The 20,504-nt window shown below is 32.5% G+C and overlaps 1 protein-coding gene across 1 annotated transcript in view; it reads right to left on the bottom strand.

Moving 5' to 3' along the window:
* LOC142332775 (DNA-dependent protein kinase catalytic subunit-like) overlaps positions 1 to 20,504 on the bottom strand; it is a 366,245-nt gene that overhangs the window by 273,449 nt on the left and 72,292 nt on the right. The window contains exons 12-15 of the mRNA XM_075379394.1: positions 11,823 to 11,908; positions 5,541 to 5,634; positions 4,857 to 5,007; positions 3,444 to 3,731 (exon numbers count right to left, since the gene is read on the bottom strand). Coding sequence (XP_075235509.1) covers positions 3,444 to 3,731; positions 4,857 to 5,007; positions 5,541 to 5,634; positions 11,823 to 11,908 — 619 coding nt within the window. The remainder of the gene's footprint in view (positions 1 to 3,443; positions 3,732 to 4,856; positions 5,008 to 5,540; positions 5,635 to 11,822; positions 11,909 to 20,504) is intronic.

Below are 20,504 nucleotides of genomic sequence, written 5' to 3'. Positions count from 1 at the left end.
CTTTATTTAAGTTCTTAAAAACATAATTTAATTGAAAATAATGATAATAGTAACTGAGGTTTTGGTTTTTTAGAGAGTGGTCAAACAAACTAACTCTTTTTTTCAATTAGATTTTTATGCAAAATGAATAAATTTGTAAAAAACAAAGTGCCATCTAAATCCAGTGAATAGATTGGTAAAAAATTGAACAATGGCAGTTATTTAAATTATGATTTTACCTCATTGGATGGAAGGCCGCAGTTCATTATTTGCTTTCAAGTAATGAACTGCCTAATGAAAGCATAGAGCCATCAAAATTATTTTGATGCCTGGAAACTAAACATTCGGATCATAAAAGCAAACCCTTGGAATTTTTCAAAAGAAGATTACATACTTTCAGAAATCAATAAGCTTCTATTTGTAAATCAAGCATACTGATTTATCTTATCTCATAGCATTAAGAGTAGCTAAGATGTTTAAACCCCATACAATCACAGAAGACCTTCGTGCTGCAATTGACATGGGACAGTGGTTTAATAGGAGTGGAAGGAGCAAAAAAAAACTGAAAAAATTCCGCTTTCTAACAACACAGTATCAAGGCAAATCAATGACATGGCTGGCAATTCAGGTAATTCAGCAAATGAGTTCAAATGAATTTTTTAGTATTCAATTTGATGAATCAACAGATATGGTAAACATTTTTCAGTTCTTATGTATTGTGAGATATGAATGCAAAAGGGACAGACCAATTAAAGAAAATATATTGATATGCAAATCAATACCTGGTCATGCAACAGGACAATGTCTTTTTGATGTTTTTTTATGACGCTACTAAAAACTGTAACACACATTGGACAAAATGTATTGCAGTATGTAGTGATGGTACAAAGGTGACAACAGGAAAGAACAGTGGATTTTTGAAAAAATTAAAAGATCATCTTATACCAAGGGCAGAGTGCTTCCTTTACAGACATGCTCGTCACAAAAATATTCCAGAAAATCTCAAACAAATTCTTTGCAAAGCTGTAAAAATAGTTAATTTTATTAAAAGTTGGTTGTCACAAAATAGGCTGTTTGCTAAACTAAGTGATGAAATAGGCAAAAAAAATCTCTTCTTTTCCATACAGACATCAGATGGTTATCACGGAGAAAAGTGTTAACCCGATTATTGGAATTGCAAAATGAATTAATAATACTTTTTTCAGGATAAACAAATGCCATTTCAATGTTTTTTTTACAGAATAATGAGTATATGTTGCTGTTGGCTTACTTAGCTGATGTATTTTTACACTTAACAACTTAAATGTGAATTTGCAAGGACAAGATAAAACATTTTATTAATGACAAACTTCATGCTTTCATTAAGAAGCTTGATATCTGGATTATTCACTTTCAAACCAAACATTTTGGCGTTTCTACACTTCTGATTATATTGAGCAAAATTTGGATGAAGAAGACACTATTATTCACCACAATTTGGATAGGATGAAGATGCATTTGCTTGAGATAAAGATTCAGTTGACGGAGTATTTCCTGGAAAATAAATATGATTTCTTGAAGAGATGGGTACTGAATCCATTTAGTGAAAATATTAATGCAGTTGAGATGTTCAGTTGAGATTCATGACCAGCTCATCGAAATGTCTGCAGATAAAATGTTACAACTACAATTCACACCTGAAACTTTAGATAAATTTTGGTTTGCTTGTCAAAGTGAATATGGAAATTTTGTAGTCATAGAAGCATTGAAAATATTAATAATCCCTTTTGACATGTCTTATCTCTGTGAAAAGGGTTTATTGTCTACAATTATGCTAAAAACTAAATATAGGAATCTTCTTTTATCACTTAAAAAGAATTTGCTTTTGTGTACTTCTAACATAGACCCACGTATGGAGAAACTTTTAAATGAAAGCAAATGCAACCATCTTATTGATCTATTTTCTTTACACACATGTACTTTTTAAAGTAAAATGTTATTATAAATGATTTTTTTTCCTCATAAAATGATTACATTATTGTTTACATGTAAAGTTGTAGGCTAATTTCACGACCTCCCTCCAGGTTGCAAAACACTGCTGTAAATAAACTACTGTGATTTTTGTCAACAAATTTAATTAAAAACTTAAATTTTAATTAAAAAAAGTACAATAAATTTGTTTTTGTTTTTTTTTTCATTATCAGTATATGTAAATGAAACAACTTAAATTTTAATTAAAAAAAGTACAATAAATTTTATTCAATTTTTTTATTAACAGCATATGTAACTGAAATTTAACAATAAATATAATAGGTAGTCTAAAAAGTACTGAGCCTTTTGTGTACGAGTTACCATTAGCATATTCTGGCAAAAATCAAGCAATCATGCCATTCCTAATGACATAGATATCCATCACCAAACAGCGTTAAACCATTAAGCTCAATGTTGAGTGCTGCATGATTTGAATCAGAAAAATTTACTCGATTGAATTTCTTTCAGTGAATCTCTACTGAAGCATAACAAAATCGAGTTACTTCTGAAGCAGTTGATTGCGCGTGATAAAAAGTGGATAACCTACAAAAATAATGTGCAAAAAAGATTGTAGTCAAAGCTCCATGGTCTGTGGCAAAGCCCACACTGAAGCCCGGGAAGGTTATGCTATGTGTCTGGTAGGATTGGAAGGGCCATCATGCATCATGAGCTGCTGCCGCCAAACAGAACCATAAACTGAAACCTATACTGTCAAAAATACTGTTAAAAATGACCTATACTGTCATGAGCTATGACTGTACCTAGCAATTTACAAAGATGGCCTGAACTATTCAACAGAAAGGGTGACGTATAACGCACTGACAATGCCAGACCGCATACATCTGATGCCAGACACATAAGAGATTGAAAGAACTTAACTGGTAGGTTTTAATGCATCCACCGTATATCCTGGACCTGGCACTATCAGACTATTATTTGTTTTGGTCTCTCTAAACTATATGAATGGTGTTATGTTAGTTTCAGAAGAGGCCTGTGAAAACCACCTGTAAAAAGTTTTTGACCAGAAACCACAGTAGTTCTATAGCAACAATATTATGGTGTTGCCAAAAAAATGGTAGAAAGTCATAAAAAAAAATGATGCATAAGTGGTTTCATAATGTTATTTTCCAATAACCATAAATGTCTTCTCAATTTTGACCTCCAAAGGCTCAATACACTCTAGACAACCAAATATGACTATAATAAGGCTGTATAGATATTATTAATCTGTAATAGATATTGAACACTTTGCATCTGTACAAGGGGAAAAACTGTAAATAAAAAATTTAAAAAAATATAAAACAGTGAAATTTGTTGCACATATATCAGTGGTAGCTACAATTATTTAAGACCAATTGAATAATAGATTATTGCAAAATTGTGTGAATACATAAAATAAAAACAAAGTAAACATTATTTTACATAATCTTTTTAAATATTATACAAATTCTTACCAAGGTAAATAATAGGACATTTTTTCATATCTGGAAATTTTACTTCGATTGATAGTACAGGTGTAGAATTCCACACTATTACAGAATCAGTGTGATCCTGATTCAACAATGACAATAAAAGTGGTGTATCAAGTCTCCCAAGAAAAAGTAAAATACGTTTTTGCAAGTCTGATAATTCTGTTTCAGATATATTCGATTTTTTCAAGCGAGTTATTATCTTGGATCTCTGTGATCGTTTTGATGGTAATTTTTCAGTTGTTTCATCAAACAGGACATGAGTAATTAACCCTGAAAGTAATAAGAACAATTATGAAAAAACAAAACAAAATAATACTTCATATTATGATTTCATGATAAAGCAACTAACAAACCCAAACATATTACACTTTCTCCTGACAGCATTAGATAAGACTAACACAAAAGATGAAAATTATAATTAACTTAAAGAAACTGTTTAGAAGTTTATTAACAAACACTGATTTGTTGTATCAATAAAAATAAGCTATTAAAAAAGTTTATACAGCAATAGTAAAAACAATTTAAAAATAAAAAAATACACTTTGTAATATTTAATTAATAACAGCACATTAAATAAATTTTATACGTTTCTAAACAAGAAATTATAACATCTTCAATCTTTGAAGGAAAGACCTGAACAGTATTTTCTAATTTTCAAACAATTCCTGAAAAATAATCAGTTTTGTAGATCAATAACAAATAAAATTATGGTAAACAGAATTATTAATAAATTTATTTACAGCAATCATCCAAATAGCAAGTGTGTTTCACTCTATCCAGCAAATGATAGTAGTATCAGCTTTTCCATTTAGAGTTAATTGAGCTGTCCTCCATCAGCTCACAGAACAGTATAAAAATAACTTGAATGTAAACATTATCATAGAAGAATGCTGAAAAATCAGATGGAATGATCACAATTCAAAATGAAGATACTTAGAGATAAAGTGAAGAAAACAAAGTCTGCAGTAAAAATCTTACAAAGAAAGACAAAAGTGGATCATAGAACAATCTACCAAGATTTAATTAAATCTCTGAATACCATTCAGAGATACCTGGTAAGATGGTAAACTACCCTGTTTACTTTTTTAGGGTCGATCTTTTTCATTACCCATGCCTTTCTTATATATTTATCAAAATTAAAAAAAAGTTTATTTTTCATAATGTTGTAATGAATGATGATTATAAAGGGGTTTTATGCTTTCTATTATTCAATAAATTGAATAATAAAACTATGATGTTAAAAAATGTAAATACATGTACATAAAAACAAAACAAAAACAGAATTGAAAGGTAATTACTGATGAAGCAGTTAATGGTCAGTAAGTAATGGTGACAAGTAAATAAAGATAAAAGTAAATGAAATTAAATGAAAACACAACTATAAATTGAACTTACGTCTAGTATGAAGAAATGGGTATAACTGTGGTATGATATTACTAATTAATGGTTTTAACTGTTCTGTTGTTAATTCCCCAATCCAACGCTCCAGTGCTTCTATGCCATGTTTTGCCAAATCCAACTGTCCATAACCAATTTGAAAAACAACCTAAGTAAATAAAAAAGAAAATGAAAATATTTTCACCGTGTTCTAAACAGTTTTGTATCATACAAAACAAACCACTAAATTATAATTTTAGAAAAAAATATGGATTTGTCCTTCATTATGAGAAACTCTAGATCTAGCATATACAATTTTACAACATATTTTGTGATAGAATCTACAACCTTAGATGTCTTGCTTTTATGGGTCAAGATTATTACACCATACATTTTACCTTGAAACTTCTCTTACAATTATGTGATCTACGTAAATTCATGATGACTGCCACTATGTCCAGACGTAAACAAAGTAGCTTTTTACTAAAGCCATCCTATGAGATTTTGCATTTTGTTTTTTAAATTAATAGATTGATAATAAATTAACTCTTGTCATTTTTTTGGTTAAGTGTTTTGAACTTAAGAGTTTTCTCTTCAAATTCAAATGAATCAATTTTCATAAAATACTAAATAATACGCACAAATAAACCAAAAATATAAAAGTTCTCACATGTATTTTCAATATTACATATAAAACAATACCTTGAATGCAGGTGGCAGGTATGTTAGCAATTCTTCAATAACAACAACTGGAGTTGCTATAACAACTTTAAGACATGATACCTGCAGAGAAGTCCTGCAAAAAAATATATACCCATTAAAATTCTTATTAGCTATTCACATAATCTAGAATTTCACCTTTTACTACACTAACATCCATTAAACTAATAGGTATAAAAAAAAGTGAAAAAAAATAAATAAAAAATTTATATATAATATTAAATGAAATTTAAACCACCAAACCACAGTAAATAGATAAGTTAAAGTTACCACAATAATTCAAAGAATCAATTTTCACAGGTCCCACATCTTCAGTTGGTAATTAATTCTATAATTATATTAAAATAAATTGTTTTTATAATTTATAAGTTTATAATTGTTCTATAAATAAATAATTAAATTTTATAAATTCTTCATGATATATTTCAGTTTTCTTTTTTTTTTCTATTGTTCAATGTATTAAAGGAAAAAGAATGAACATTTTAAAAAATTTAGAAATATTCAAATTAAAAAATAACAATAAAACAATCATAAATGAAATATCAACAATCAAGTGGATGTTCTTTTCAAGAACCTCAATTAACAGAAAACAGGAAATAGATAAATAAAATTAAAAGATAAGTATAACCGTTAACAGCAAACAAGCAAGAAGGCCAGATAAGTCATGACATCAAATAAAGAGAGGGACATTAACAAATGTTATATAAAGACTAACAGAATTTTATAAGTGCCAGTACAATAAGTTTTAATAATGGAGTTGTCCCAAAACACATCAACATATAAAAGAATGAAGCTAAGAAATGTAAACAGTACTCAACACAAAAATCATAATGTTGTTAGCAGGAAATATAATAATAATTATTATCTTAATAACAACAATTCTTGAACATTTTTAATAATGCTGTTATACAAGCAATCTTGTTAGGCAGAGATCCATACTGTGGATAAGCAATATTTTATTAAACTGCATTGAAAAAAAAGTGTATTATACAAAAAGGTATTAAAACAATCTTACAGCAAAATTCTACTCAAATATTATTAAAAATTTCCAGAATAAACTAAAACCTAACATTTTACAAGCAAAACAAATTATTATCAGGATACCTTTTCTAATGCAAAAGGAAACAGCAAGGAAGGGTGGAAGTTAATTAATAAGCTGATAGGCGAGACCAGAACAGATAGGAAAACACAAAAGTTAGAGAGAAAACTGATTTAACAGGAATATAATAGGATATATAACTGATAAGCTACAAGTAGCTAGCATAATGACCTTTCAAAAGTGGTCATTAATGACTATTTTTTAAATATAACTAATGAGCTCTCATAAAAAAATACAGATTTGAAAAGATGAAACGTAATCCATCACATATGATTTTTATTTGGTCAAAGTTACTTTTCTGATATCTTCAGCTGAAATCAAACATACTGTCAATTCTTTAAAATCGAAAAAGGCACCAGGTACTGACGCGATCAGAATTGAATTAATTATAATAATTGAACACATCTCTGAAGTCCTAGCATTTATCTATAATCAGAGCATGGTTAAAGGAGTTTACCCACAGCATTTGAAAAAAACTGTTACTGTTCCAATGCATAAGTCGAGACAAAAATTTCCCCAATAACTACAAATCAATTGCTCTTGTATCTGTCTTTGCAAGGATTTTGAAAAAAATTGTAAGTATATGACTGTGAACCTACCTTACTAAAGCACAAAAATCTATTATCTTATTAAAAGACAATTTGGATTTAAAAAAAGATTAAAGATGGAAGAGGCAATGATAAAGCTTTTGGTATCTATTTACAAGGGGATTAATAATAATCGGAAGTCTGCAAGCCTCTTCCTTGACATCAGGAAAGCATACATTACTGTAAGACATTATTCTATAAAGAAATGAATAATGCTGGTGTATAAGGGTCTGTAATGACTGGTTCGCAAGCTTTTTGTCAAATAAAGCTCAATAAATCTGTATTTCAAACATGTCGAGTGCTGATGATCTAATAAAATGTGGTGTACTGCAGGGAACAGGACTCTAGACTGAATTGTTCCTAATTTTCATTAATGACCTGTGTGAAGGAAAACTGAATGCAAACTCACAGCTTTTGCCAATGATGCGGCGCTAAGTTACAGTGCAGAACAGGGATCTCTTTCACACTTAGTGTACAAGGACCTTCAAAAACTTAACCTATGTTTTAACATAAATGTGTTGAGTATAAAAGTAGAAAAACCAAACTACTCTCCATGTTAAGGCCAAATGCAAACCCGCCTCTAATCTTCAAAATGTACACTACTGGATACGTAGCAGCAACCTGTGGATGTGGAGTGATTGAGAAAGCTGATTATGTCAAATATCTTAGCATAACAATAGACTCCCGACTGAGCTGGAGTTACCATGTATAAGTTTAAGAAAAGAGCTTCTCATCATGTGTTATAAATTATACTTTATCTGTAACTTATGCCCAACTTACACGTATATAATGAATATGTTATACGAATTTTAAAGTAGACTTCAGTATGGAACTGTATGGGGGAACCACTGATGTTCCCCCCATACCAGAAATTTATAACAGACAATAGCTAAAAAATCAAGTTCTCATCCTTCGCTGTTTTTGTACTTAATAACTGTTTTTCTACTTTAAATAACCCTCCACTGAGATACTTATATTTTTATAAGTTCTTGACATTAAAGTGGCCAGTATTCATATAAACATATAATAATTATAATTTAAGATTGATGGGCTCCTCAAGACCCGATAAAGAAATAATCCATAAATTTTATATGGCTTAGGACAGAGCTCTCTAATATAAGACAGATTAAGTGAGTAGATCTTTTTAGGAGTGCATTAAAGAAATGGCTACTGGATAATGATAATAGTGAATTTTTTTTCACATATAGTCAAGTCTTATCCAACAAAATCATTCATCAAAATATTTAGTTATCCATCGTCTAGCAAAAGTCTTAATTTGATTTAGTACTCTTAAATTGCATTTTTATTATATTCTGCATATAAATGAGTGCAATATTTAATTATAAAACTAAGTACAACCACTACATTGTATGATTGTTGCACAAAGGAATAATGTAAAAGTACGATATGCAATAGAAAGTAAATAAGAACATTAAATTCTATTATTTTATTGTGTGCTGTACACAGATAAATCTTTTGTTGTAACAAATATATGCTAGTATCACACAGGTAACCCTCAGGAGTACATAATTTCTCGTTTTGTGTTCTATCTTTTAGCTTTAATATATCCACTATTCTTAAGAGTAATGTAAACAAGAAATATTAGAATGTAAATAACCTTTTTGGATATAACTTCAAATTTCAGATTTTGTAAAAGAGTATTAGGTTGTAAACTACTTTGTGAGAGATAAAAATCATTCTTTCATACAAATATATATATATTTTTTAAATATTATTAATGACTTGAAAAATTATGATCGTTAGGCAACAGAAAGTGCCAACATGCAGAAAAAATACAAACGCCACTGAACTATGGGAAATTGTTCACTGCATCCGGTTTTCCATTGGCATTTTACTTTACAACCTTTAATTTCTGGCATGCTATTCCATATATTTTGTTTCAGATGATTTACAACCTTCAGGTTGTAAGAATACATCACGGTAGTTTACCATCTTACCCAGAACTAAAATGCACAATTTTTATTACATTAACAAAAAAAAAATGTAGATAAACAATGCAGTCTATAGTAGAAGGTAACTCTAAGTGCACCTAACCATAAGTCAATATGTTATTAGTCAGTATGACATAAAGTAATGGAGACTGCGCATGGTCGCTGCCTGTTGGAATCAGTGCAGTGCCGCATGGCCTTGCACGTGGCGGCTGCCTACAGCTTGGTGTCAATGGAGGCTGCGATGGTGGTGGCAGGTGTTGTCCCTTTGAAACCATTAGTGGACCATTGTATAAGGGTATATGATGGTGAAGAGGAGAAGCAATCTTATAACACAGTGATGATTGATTGGTAATCCAAATGGGACAATTCGAAAAGGGGTAGATGGGCATAACGTCTAATCCTGATGGTAGAACGGTGGTATAGGAGGAGATTTGGGGAGCTAAGTTACTGGCATTCCCAGTTTCTGACCGGCTATTGGGCCTTTATGACTTACCTTCACAAAAGATGTGATGCAGACAATGTGAAGTGCCCATATTGTGGAGAGGAGGACACCCCAAAACATGTCATGTTTCAATGCATTAAATGGATTAATGAACAGCAAATATGTGAAGCAATAATAGGGACACTGCAGGCAATAAATATAATTACCAAGATGTTAGAGAATGAACAATGGTATCACATGATGGCTGCGTTTACATAGCCAAAATAATGAAGCATAAAGATTGGGGGCTGTGAAGATGATTAATGAACCATCTAAAAAACCTGCTGTCAGGTGAAGAGCTAGACTGGAGAGCAAGGGAGTGAAAGAAAGCCCTCGGCAGAGTCATTGTTTGTCTGTGCATGCGTGGATGGGCGATCGTGATGCACTGGGACTCTGGATTCCCTGAGCTCAAAGGCATCTCCCAGGGTTGAGTATTACTTAAATGCAGATAAAACAAAAAAAAACATAAGTCAATATGGTGTGATCATACTGTTGACAAAGTCATCATGCACACATCCCCATACATAGCAGCATTTACCATCCAATCTGCATAAGTTCATATTTGTTAATTTAAGAGAAAATTCAAAAAGAACATTTTTTTTTTTAAATATTGACAATACTAAAGTAATTGACAATCACTTTCAATTATCGTTTACACCCATAAAATAAATTTGTGAATATTCTTTTACTATAAAAATGTAAAACATAATTAATAATCTTGATAATTCAATTTGTCGCATATTGCAATGGTTTGTCAGGAAAGAATCAATTATAACAATAAACAAATAAAAATAACAGAACATAAATCATTTTTTTTCCAATAGAGAAATAGGGATTTACCAACTTTTATCTTTAAAACTGCTGTAAATCAAGAATGAAAAAATCCAATTTTCATTAATTACAGTAATTTGACGATTTAAAACTGTAACTAACTACTATCTAATATACTGTTTAGCATTACTGTTATTATAAGTAGATTTTCAATCGTACTTTACTGACAAAGAATTAATTATAAATGATCGCATACTAATTATCCATAAGAATCATGTTAACATGTACTGTGATTTAACCAATGAATTCCTATTAAATAACTAAACTGTTCGTTTTTACAGGAACTCTCAAAATAGACTGTGAGAAACTATTTGAAATAGATTCTATGTAAATTTGTCATGTAGCAAATATAAAGACATGAAAACAAACAGCAAACTTGTCCGAGTAACAATAACATAATTAAATTTTTTCTTCCAACTCCTAACAAAATGTTATTAAAAACCGATGTCTAAATTCAGCAATTACTAGTTAACAAAAAGACGTTCTTAATTTCATTATTACATAGATTTCAAAAATATAAATAAATTATATTTAATTAGAAACTGATTAATTAGTAATGAATCAAAAAAGGTATTTATGAATGCATACAGAATTCCATTCTCATGGACAGAAGAGTTTTCATATAACATATAAACAATAATATGAAGATGGAATAGTGTTATAAGGGCACAGAACTAAAAAATCTGATATGGACACATGACTTCCCTGTATGCTATTAAATTACATATACACATTTTTTTTAAAATGAAAATTACATAACATTTTATTTCATTAATTAAACTTTTATTTGGCTATAACTCTGGAACCTATGAAAATAAATACCACTTACGACATATCGTCAAAAAGCTCTCAATGAGGGCTTATTACTGCAGTTAAGAAAAAGTCCAATATCCAAATTGTTTTGAATTTTTAGCTTTTTTTGACACTTTTGGTTCAGTCAATCGTAATCAAAAGGGAAGGTGCACAACTAGATGTTAACAGTCTTAAATCCAAAATTTCAACATCATACAGCTAATCGTTTTTGAGTTATGAAAGATATCTACATACATACATATATACAGATATCACGCCAAAACTAGACAAAATGGATTCAGGCATGGCCAAAATTGATATTTCCATTGAAATCTGAAAACTGAAATTTTTCACAATCACAATACTTCCTTTACTTCGTACAACGAAGTAAAAAAAGGGAAGTTAGAATCAATATGTGGGAGAGAAAGAACAGAATTTTTAGTTTTGACAGAACAGACTTAAATTTAACCAGTTTCAATAACATTAAAAAAAAAAGTACAATATCTCAAAGTAAGAACTTACTGGTACTGATGAAGATTGGATAGAATATCTTCCAAATAATTTACTATATTACGTTTGCATTCATCATTATCTTCAAAATTTTCATCCTGAAATGTTAATTAATAACATTACAATCAACTAAGAGTGGACTTATTTGGGAAGAAATTACCTTAAAAAGAAATAAGCGTCAAAAGTTTAAATGTGAATCTAACCAAAATTATATTAAAGATTATAATAAATTTATGCTTAAGTTATTCATGATCCTAAAAGATTGCATTAAGATAATTGCTTGTCTAAATCAAAGAATAAATCTAAAACTATGTGGGCAACTATTAAAAGTGGAATGGAATTAAGGTATATAACAGGACAGATAAACTCACCAAAAATACCAAAGGGCTCAATTCCCATTATCTCATTCCTTATTCATGTAGTAGAGGAATTTAATAGATTCTCTTCCAGTAGTTCAAATAACAGAAATATTGATCCATTTCAAACAATGCCATTCACCTTGAACTGTTTTTAAGAAGTTTTAAATAATAATTATTTTTATTACCTTATTAATTATGGAAGTCTCCAGATATCCCATACAGCTTTCTGGATTTGAGGCCCTTGGACAGCCATGTCCTTTGATCATGACATATGAGTAAGGTGTAGTCTTGCATAAACTTAGGCTGACTGTACTTGAGAAACTATTTTTTTTTGTCTTGTCATTTGACTGGTTTGATGCAGCTCTCCGAGATTCCCTATCTAGTGCCAGTCATTTCATTTCGGTATACCCTCTATATCCCTAACAATTTGTTTTGCATATTCCAAAATATGCACAATAATTCCTCTACATAATTTTTCCCATGTCCCTCCAATATCAAAGTGACTATTCCAGGACACCTTAATATGAGGCCTCTTCTTTTAATTATATTTTTCCAAATACTTCTTCCTTCATCAATTTTCCACAACACCACTTCATTTATCACTTTATCCATCCACCTGATTTTTAATAATCTCCTATAGCACCACATTTCAAAGGCTTCTAATTTTTTCTTCACAGGTACCCCAATCGTCCTAGTTTCAATTCCATATAAAGCTACGCTCCAAATAAACAAGGTCTGTAAATAAAGTGATGAGACTGGTTCAGAAAAACTTTTTATTTACAATCCCACATGAACTCTATCACCTTCAAAATAGTTCCCTTGGGAAGCCACGCAACACTTCAAACAGTTATCCCACTCTTCATAGCAGTGTTGGAACTTATCCCACTCTTCATAGCAGTGTTGGAACTCAGAAACTGGAATATCCTTCAAATGGTTGGTTACATTTTTTTTAATGTTTTCTACTGTTCCAAAATTGTGTTCTTTGAGGTATATTTTTAAAGTCGGGAACAGGAAAAAGTCGCAGGGATTTAAGTCAGGTGAAAAAGGTGGTTGAGGAACTACAGGAATGTTTTTCTTTGCCAAAAACTCATTAACTGACAGTGCAGCATGACAATGTGCATAGTCGTGATGCAATATCCAGTTGTCTTTGATGGCTGGTCTCATGCGGGGAACTCTTTTCTGAGTCTTTCAAGAATTTCTTGGTAAACATATTGATTTACAGTCTGTTCTGTAGGCAAAAACTCCTTATGGACAACACCATTACTATTGAAGAAACAAATTAGCATGGTTTTGATTTGCTCATTTTTGCTTTTTTGGGACGTGGTGAGTTTGAAGTGTACCACTCCTTGTTCTGGATTTTGTTTCTGAGTCATACTCATATATCCAAGATTCATCTCACCAGTAATAACATTTTTTTAGAAAATCAAGATCAGTTTCAATTGGCCCTAGAAAATCACAGTACACTTCCATCCTATTGTTTGTGTGTTCAAAAGTGAGGTTTTTTATGCCAATTTTGCACAAACGTTTTTCATGTCCAATTCGTTTGTCAAAATTTGATGGACTGTGGTAAGGTTCAAATTCAATTGTTCTGTAATCATTCTGACAGTTAATAGCTGGTCTTACCATACCATGCCTCCAATTCGCTCAACATTGTCGTCACTTTTTGATGTTAACGGTACTCCAGAGCATGCAATCGTCTGCAATTGATTCCCGGCCATCTGAAAATGCTTTAAACCACCTAAAAACTTGGGCTCATGACAGTGTCATCTCCATATGCCCTTTTCAATTTTGAAAAAGTTCCAGTAGCATTCTCACCAAGTTTAACACAAAACTTGATTGCACAACATTGCTCATAATTAATATCACTTATTTTTGCAATGCACAATAACAACTCCTTTCACAAAAAGTTTGTTTACGTCTCACATGGCAACAATAAACTAAAAATACCTAATATAAATTAGCTGTTCATATAACCATATGTTTACTAGTAACTTTACAGTGTTGCCACTTTGGCTGCCAAAAAAATCTAGTCGCATTACTTTATTTACAGACCTCATATACTTTCAAAAATGTTTTCCTGATGTTTAAATTAATTTCTGATGTAAGCAAATTATATTTCTGACTGAAAGCTTATTTTACCTGTGCTATTTGGCATTTTAAATCGCTCCTGCTTAGTCCATCTTTAGTAATTCTACTTCCCAAATAACAGAATTCTTCTATCTTCATAATGTTTTCTCTTCCTATTTTTATATTCCAGTGGCCCATCTACATTACTTCTACTACATTTCATTACTTTCATTTTGTTCTTCTTTATTTCCATGTGGTAGTTCTTGCATAGTACTTCATCCACTTTATTCATTGTTTCTTCTAAATCTTTATTAGTCTCAGCTAGAATTACTATATCATCAGCAAATCATAGTCATCATAGTCAAATCATCTTTATCTTTTCACCTTACACTGTTACTCCAGATCTAAATTGCTCTTTAACATCATTAACTGCTAGTTCTATGTAAAGATTAAAAAGTTAAAAAGTAACAGGGATAAGGAACATCCTTGTCAGACTCCCTTTTTTAATACAGCTTCTTTCTTACATTCTTCAATTGTTACTGTTGCAGTTTCATTCCTGTAAATCTTAGCAATTGTTCTATCTCTATACTTGAATCCTACATTTTTTTAAATGCTGAACATTTTATTCCAGTCTACGTTATCAAATGCCTTTTCCAAGTCTGTAAATGCTATGTACATTGATTTGTTTTTCTTTAATCTTCCTTCTACTATTAATCTAGTAGTGCTAATCTAGAGTGCTAAAATTGCTTCCCTTGCCCTATACTTTTCCTGACCACTCCCCTCTCAATTCTTCTCTACAGAATTCTAGTTGAGATTTTTGATGTGCGAGAAGTTAAACTAACTGTTCTGTATTCTTCACATTTATCATCTCCTGCTTTCTTTGGTATCATGAAAATAACACTCTTTTTGAAGTATGATGGAACCATCATACTTCTCCTTATTCGTAAATATTACATACCAGTTTGTATAACCTACCTACCGCTTCCTCACCTGCAAGAGCAGTAATTCTGCACGTATCCCATCTATCCCAGGAGCCTTTCTGTCATTCAAATCTTTTAGTGCTCTATTAAATTCAGATCTCAGTATTGTATCTCCCTTTTCAACCTCTTTAACTTCCTCTTCTTCTTCTACAAAACCAGTTTCTAATTCGTTTCCTCCGTATAACTCTTCAATATATTCCACCCACCTATCCACCTTTTCTTTCGTATTATAAATCGGTGTACAATCTTTATAAATAAATTATTTGATTTTAATTTATGTACTACAAAATTCTCCTTCACTTTCCTGTATGCTCTGTTGATTTTACCAATGATCATTTCTCTTTCCATTTCTGAACACTTTTCTTTACTCCACCCTGCTTTCACTAATTTGCACTTTCTGTTTATAGTATTTCTTAATTGTTGATAGTTCCTTGTACCTTCTTCATCACTAACAATTTCTACGTTCATCCATCAGCTGCAATATATCCTCTGATAGCCAACATTTTCTACCATTTCTCTTAAAAGCCTATGTTGACTTAAGTCAACTTCAGAGATGCAAACGTTCACTTCTGCTGTTTTAAGAATCATTCTCCCATTCTTCTTGTACATTTTCTACCTTATTGTTTTTACTCAGACCTCGTATCTCCTCCTCAAAAATCTTCTTTACTTCCTCTTCCTCAAGCTTCTCTAAATTCCATTGAGTCATCTGACACCTTTTCTTCAGGTTTTTAAACCCCAATCTACATTTCATTATCACTAAATTATGGTCGATATCAATGTCTGCTCCAGAATATGCTTTGCAGTCAAGGAGTTGATTTCTAAATCTTTGTTTAACCATGATATAATCTATTTGATACTTCGCAGTATCACCAGGCTTTTTCCGTATGTATATTCTTCTATTATTATTTTTAAAATGGGTGTTGGAAATTACTAAACTATACTCAAGCAAAACTCAATAAAACAGTCACCTCTTTTATTCCTTTTGCACAGCCTGTATTTACCCACAGTACTTCCTTCCTTCCTTGCCTTTTCTGATACCTTGTATTGCAATCTCCAACTATTATTAAATTTTCATCCCCTTTTATGGGTTTAATTGCTTTGTTAATTTCTTCATGTACAAACTCTACCTCATCATTATCACGGGCACTTGTAGGCATATAGACATTAACAATCATTGTTGGCTTAGTTTTGATTTTATCCTTATTACAATGATCCTATTGCTAAGATTTTTGAAATACTGTACTCTCTCCCCTATCTTCTTATTCATTACAAAACCTACTCCTGCCTGCCCTTTATTTGACAATGAGTTGATTGTTCCAAAATCACCTGACCAAAGTTTTCTTCCTCTTCCCACCGAACCCCACTAATTCCTACAACATCAACATTTAACCTATCCATTTCCCTCTTTAAATTTACTAACCTACCAATCTTTTTTAGACTTCTAACTTTTCACACTCTGACTTGCAGAATGTTATTTTTTAATTTTCTGGCGATTCCTTCTTTAGTAGTCCCCACCCAAAGATCTGAACGGGGAATTAGTTTACCTCCAGAATATTTTACCAAGGAAGGTGCCTCCATCTTTGTTACATGAAAATGCAAAGCTTGGAAAAAAAAGAAATACTATTAAAGAAGACACTTTTAAAAAGTAGCACTACTAAAAGACACTTTTAAAAAGAGAGGAGGCTATTAAAAATTGTTAAAAAAAATACCTGAATATTTTGCATCTCATTCTACATTTACACAAATATGAGTTCAAATAATTTTCAGTACAACCTTCATGTGTTTTTATTGTAATAAATAGATATATACTTTAAACACATCTATTTTTTTTATAATTGTGTATTGTGATGCTACTCTGATCAAGGTTTTGTCACAGTTCCCTTGATCAATCCAAGCAACTGCTGAGGTAGTTGCTGTTTTTATTGATGAAGTATATATTCATTTCTGCTGTGATGCTGTATATGATGTAATGATCTCAATAAAAATTAATGACGCTATGAAAAACTGTAACATTTTTCACATTTATAAAAATAATGTAAACGTATGCATAAATAACAAAACTCACACTAAACAGAAATATATTCTAAAAAATTAATAAACAGACAAAGAAAGAAAATAATATAATACCCTCCACAAACTTTTAATGTGAATGATATCAATCTCTATCAAGAAAAATAATGTACAATGAATTTTTCGCACTTAACATTTAACTACGATAAATGCAGTTATCATATAGATATAAAAATGTATACTGTAGCATGTGAAAAATGTAAAGGCTAACCACTTTAATTTTCAAAAGAGGTTTCAATTTTGTAAAACCAACACATTTTCTTCTATGTTTATATATTTGTAGGCAAAGTGGTTCTTTCCCATTTGCTATATTTGCAAATCTGTATTCCCAGACACTACTCATTCAATTGACTACGAGTAATTAGAACCAAGTTATGAATCTTTTTCTACTTAAAAATATCAATACATCATTCTGAAAAGTCTCATTCTAATTAGAGTACAGTTCATTTGTCATTTTTAGAAGCATTTATTTACACAATTTCTTTTTTATTTTAGTGAAGAAAGTTCTAATAAGGTTAACTGTTGTTTTTTTAAGTTGTTTATAATTAAATTTAACTGATCATTGAATTGATTTGAAGAACTTCTTGACCTACTTCCACGCAGGTGGCCGTCTGAGATACTAAACAGAGTAAGACAGAATAAATCTCTTGATGACAGAGACAGGGATTTGTGTAATTTTAGTGACTTGGCAAACAAGCAGAGGGTAGACATTAACAACCCAAGGGCGCAAAGATTTAAACCAGGTGACATTGCCAGAGATGTTTCCTCTCTCATGGAGGAAGATGAGTAGTCAACTCACCACAGCAAGTTCAGGAACTACTACAGTACTGAAGGCAGTGACTGCGAGATGTCAGCCAGCATTCTGGGGTCATTTTAAAACGTGTATTGAAGAGATCAGTATCATCGATGTTTGTTCTGCCTGGACAACCGGTTGGTACGGCTATTAGAAAGATGTTAGTATATTTATCTAAGAACAGTGATGAACCAGTGGTGGTGATTTCAAGCCAGCTGAGACATCCGGCCGTTCAAGACCAAGGTCAGCCTCGGCTCGAAGGTCGACCCCTCTGGCTGAAGACAGCAAAGTAATCATAGTAAGAGCTCAGGGTAAGTCCTACGCAGCCTTACTAACGACAATGAAACCATCCGTAACCAAGGAAGAGGCTGGGGAGGTCCTTTCCTTAAGAAAGGGATGCAATGAAGAGCTCCAAGTAAGGATCAAGGGTTCACAGAAAGTTTACTGCAGCTCTCGGAGATAAGGCGGCAAAGCTATAAGCGGACACGCACACCAGAGGCGACAGGAGAGCGGTTGTCCTTCTCGAGATGTGGAACTGAACACATCAGAGCAGAAGATAAACAAGGTAATTGCTGATGTTGTTGATAGTCATGAGGACTTCAGAATATCGTCAATAAGGAGAGGGTATGGCAATACACAGAACACAACAATCATCACGACACACACAGCAGCAAATAAACTCATAGAGGGGATAGCAGTCGAGTGAGTTCACTGCTGAACTTATTACAGAAGAATCCAATCGCTGTTACAGATGTTACAGCTTCGGGTATAGGAGCGCAGAGTGTCAGGGTCCCAACAGAACAGAGCTGTGCTAAAACTGTGGAAACAAAAACCCACCAGATTAGGGAATGTCGAGAAGGAAAAAGATGTTTGAACTGCAATAGCATTGGTCACTGCACCGGAAGCGTGATGTGCGGCTCAATCAGAAATGATTAAGTTGGCCCTATCTAATGCCAATTGAAGTATTTTCTCCCACGACTTAGTGGGAGTACTGGTGAAGGGTCTCAACATGGACATCCTCATAACAACCGAACCTAACCAATAGACAGTTGCCAGAAGAGAATGGTGCACAAGACGTCGCTATCCTGAATATTAGAGGACAGTGAGGCTGGCAGCCATTTCACAGAGGACTGACAGCAGTGGAATTACTTAATGCACTGCTGATTGGAGCCTATGTCAGCTCAACTGTGAATTTCATGAGTTTAAGGCATTTATAGGTAGACTCAATGATGTCATTGCCAGATCACCCAGGAAGATCATCCTGATGGGCGACTTCAATTGTAAGGCTGTTATCATCGGTAGTCCTTACATAAACCATCGTGGCCAGGGTTCTTTCAGAAATCATGATGATGAATCGTCTTTACTGCTTAAATAACCACACACCTACCTATGCAGTGAGGGGACATACCTCAATTCAGGATTTAACCATAATGGGCGGACGATGGGACCACTCCAGGTGATCTGATCACTTGGCCACACTGTTAGAAATCGAAGACCTGTCGTTTCGTTTGAGAGCAAATCAGAAACTCCAAGAATGACATGAAGGCAAGTTGTAACTGTCATTGAAATTGTTGCCAGACAGATCAGAGATGGTAGGAATTTGTCGCCATCATCTCTCCAGGATTTGATAGTCTATGAGATTTCAAAGATTCGTAAGAGTAGTAATAAGTTTCACCCAGTATATTGGTGGACCGAGCAAATAGCACATATGCGAAGTGAATATCAGATCTATGATGCCAAACAGCGGTTAAGGGTTTCAAGAGGGAATATATATGAAGAGGCTGCGTAAAGATACGTAGCTGCATGACACTTACTAAATTATGAAATCAAGCAGTCTGAGAAAAATAAATGGAGAACTCTGCAGAGAGCTCAATTCAGATCTGTGGGGGCATCCTATTAGATCACTATGAAGCGATTTGGTAGAAAGCTCCCCATTCTCACACAGGAAACAGCAAAACGCCAACTGATTAGATTGTTCCCTTGTAAAGATAACAGTGCTGCTGAATACATTGAGTGTGACAGAAAGCGCTTCACGCAAGATGAGGTGAGTGCAGCCATCCTCAAACTGAAGGACAAAAAGCATCCAGGCACAGTCAGCATACTAGCCACAATGCCAAAGGGACTAGTCAAGGAAGTCCTGTGAGAGATTACAGACATCACCACTATCTGACTCAAGAACAGAACTTTTCCAGAGTGCTCGAAGAATTCAAGAGTGGTTTTTCTCCCTAAGCAAGGTGGAGATGAAGCGAACACAGTTTATTGCCCCCATGTACCTATTAAATAATTTTGGTAAGGCCGTTGAAAGGATGCTTGCACATCATATGATGGACGAGCTTAATGCAGGCGCGGGCATCCATGTATACCAGTTTGGCTTCTGGCAGGGAAGCTCCACAATACAGGCGATACGAAAGGTAGTGGACTGGAC

The sequence above is a fragment of the Lycorma delicatula genome, chromosome 1, assembly GCF_047948215.1.
Source record: "Lycorma delicatula isolate Av1 chromosome 1, ASM4794821v1, whole genome shotgun sequence".
NCBI classification, from domain to species: domain Eukaryota; kingdom Metazoa; phylum Arthropoda; class Insecta; order Hemiptera; family Fulgoridae; genus Lycorma; species Lycorma delicatula.
The sequence above is the reverse complement of the archived record's forward strand: the minus strand, read 5'-3'. Positions and strand labels throughout refer to the sequence as shown.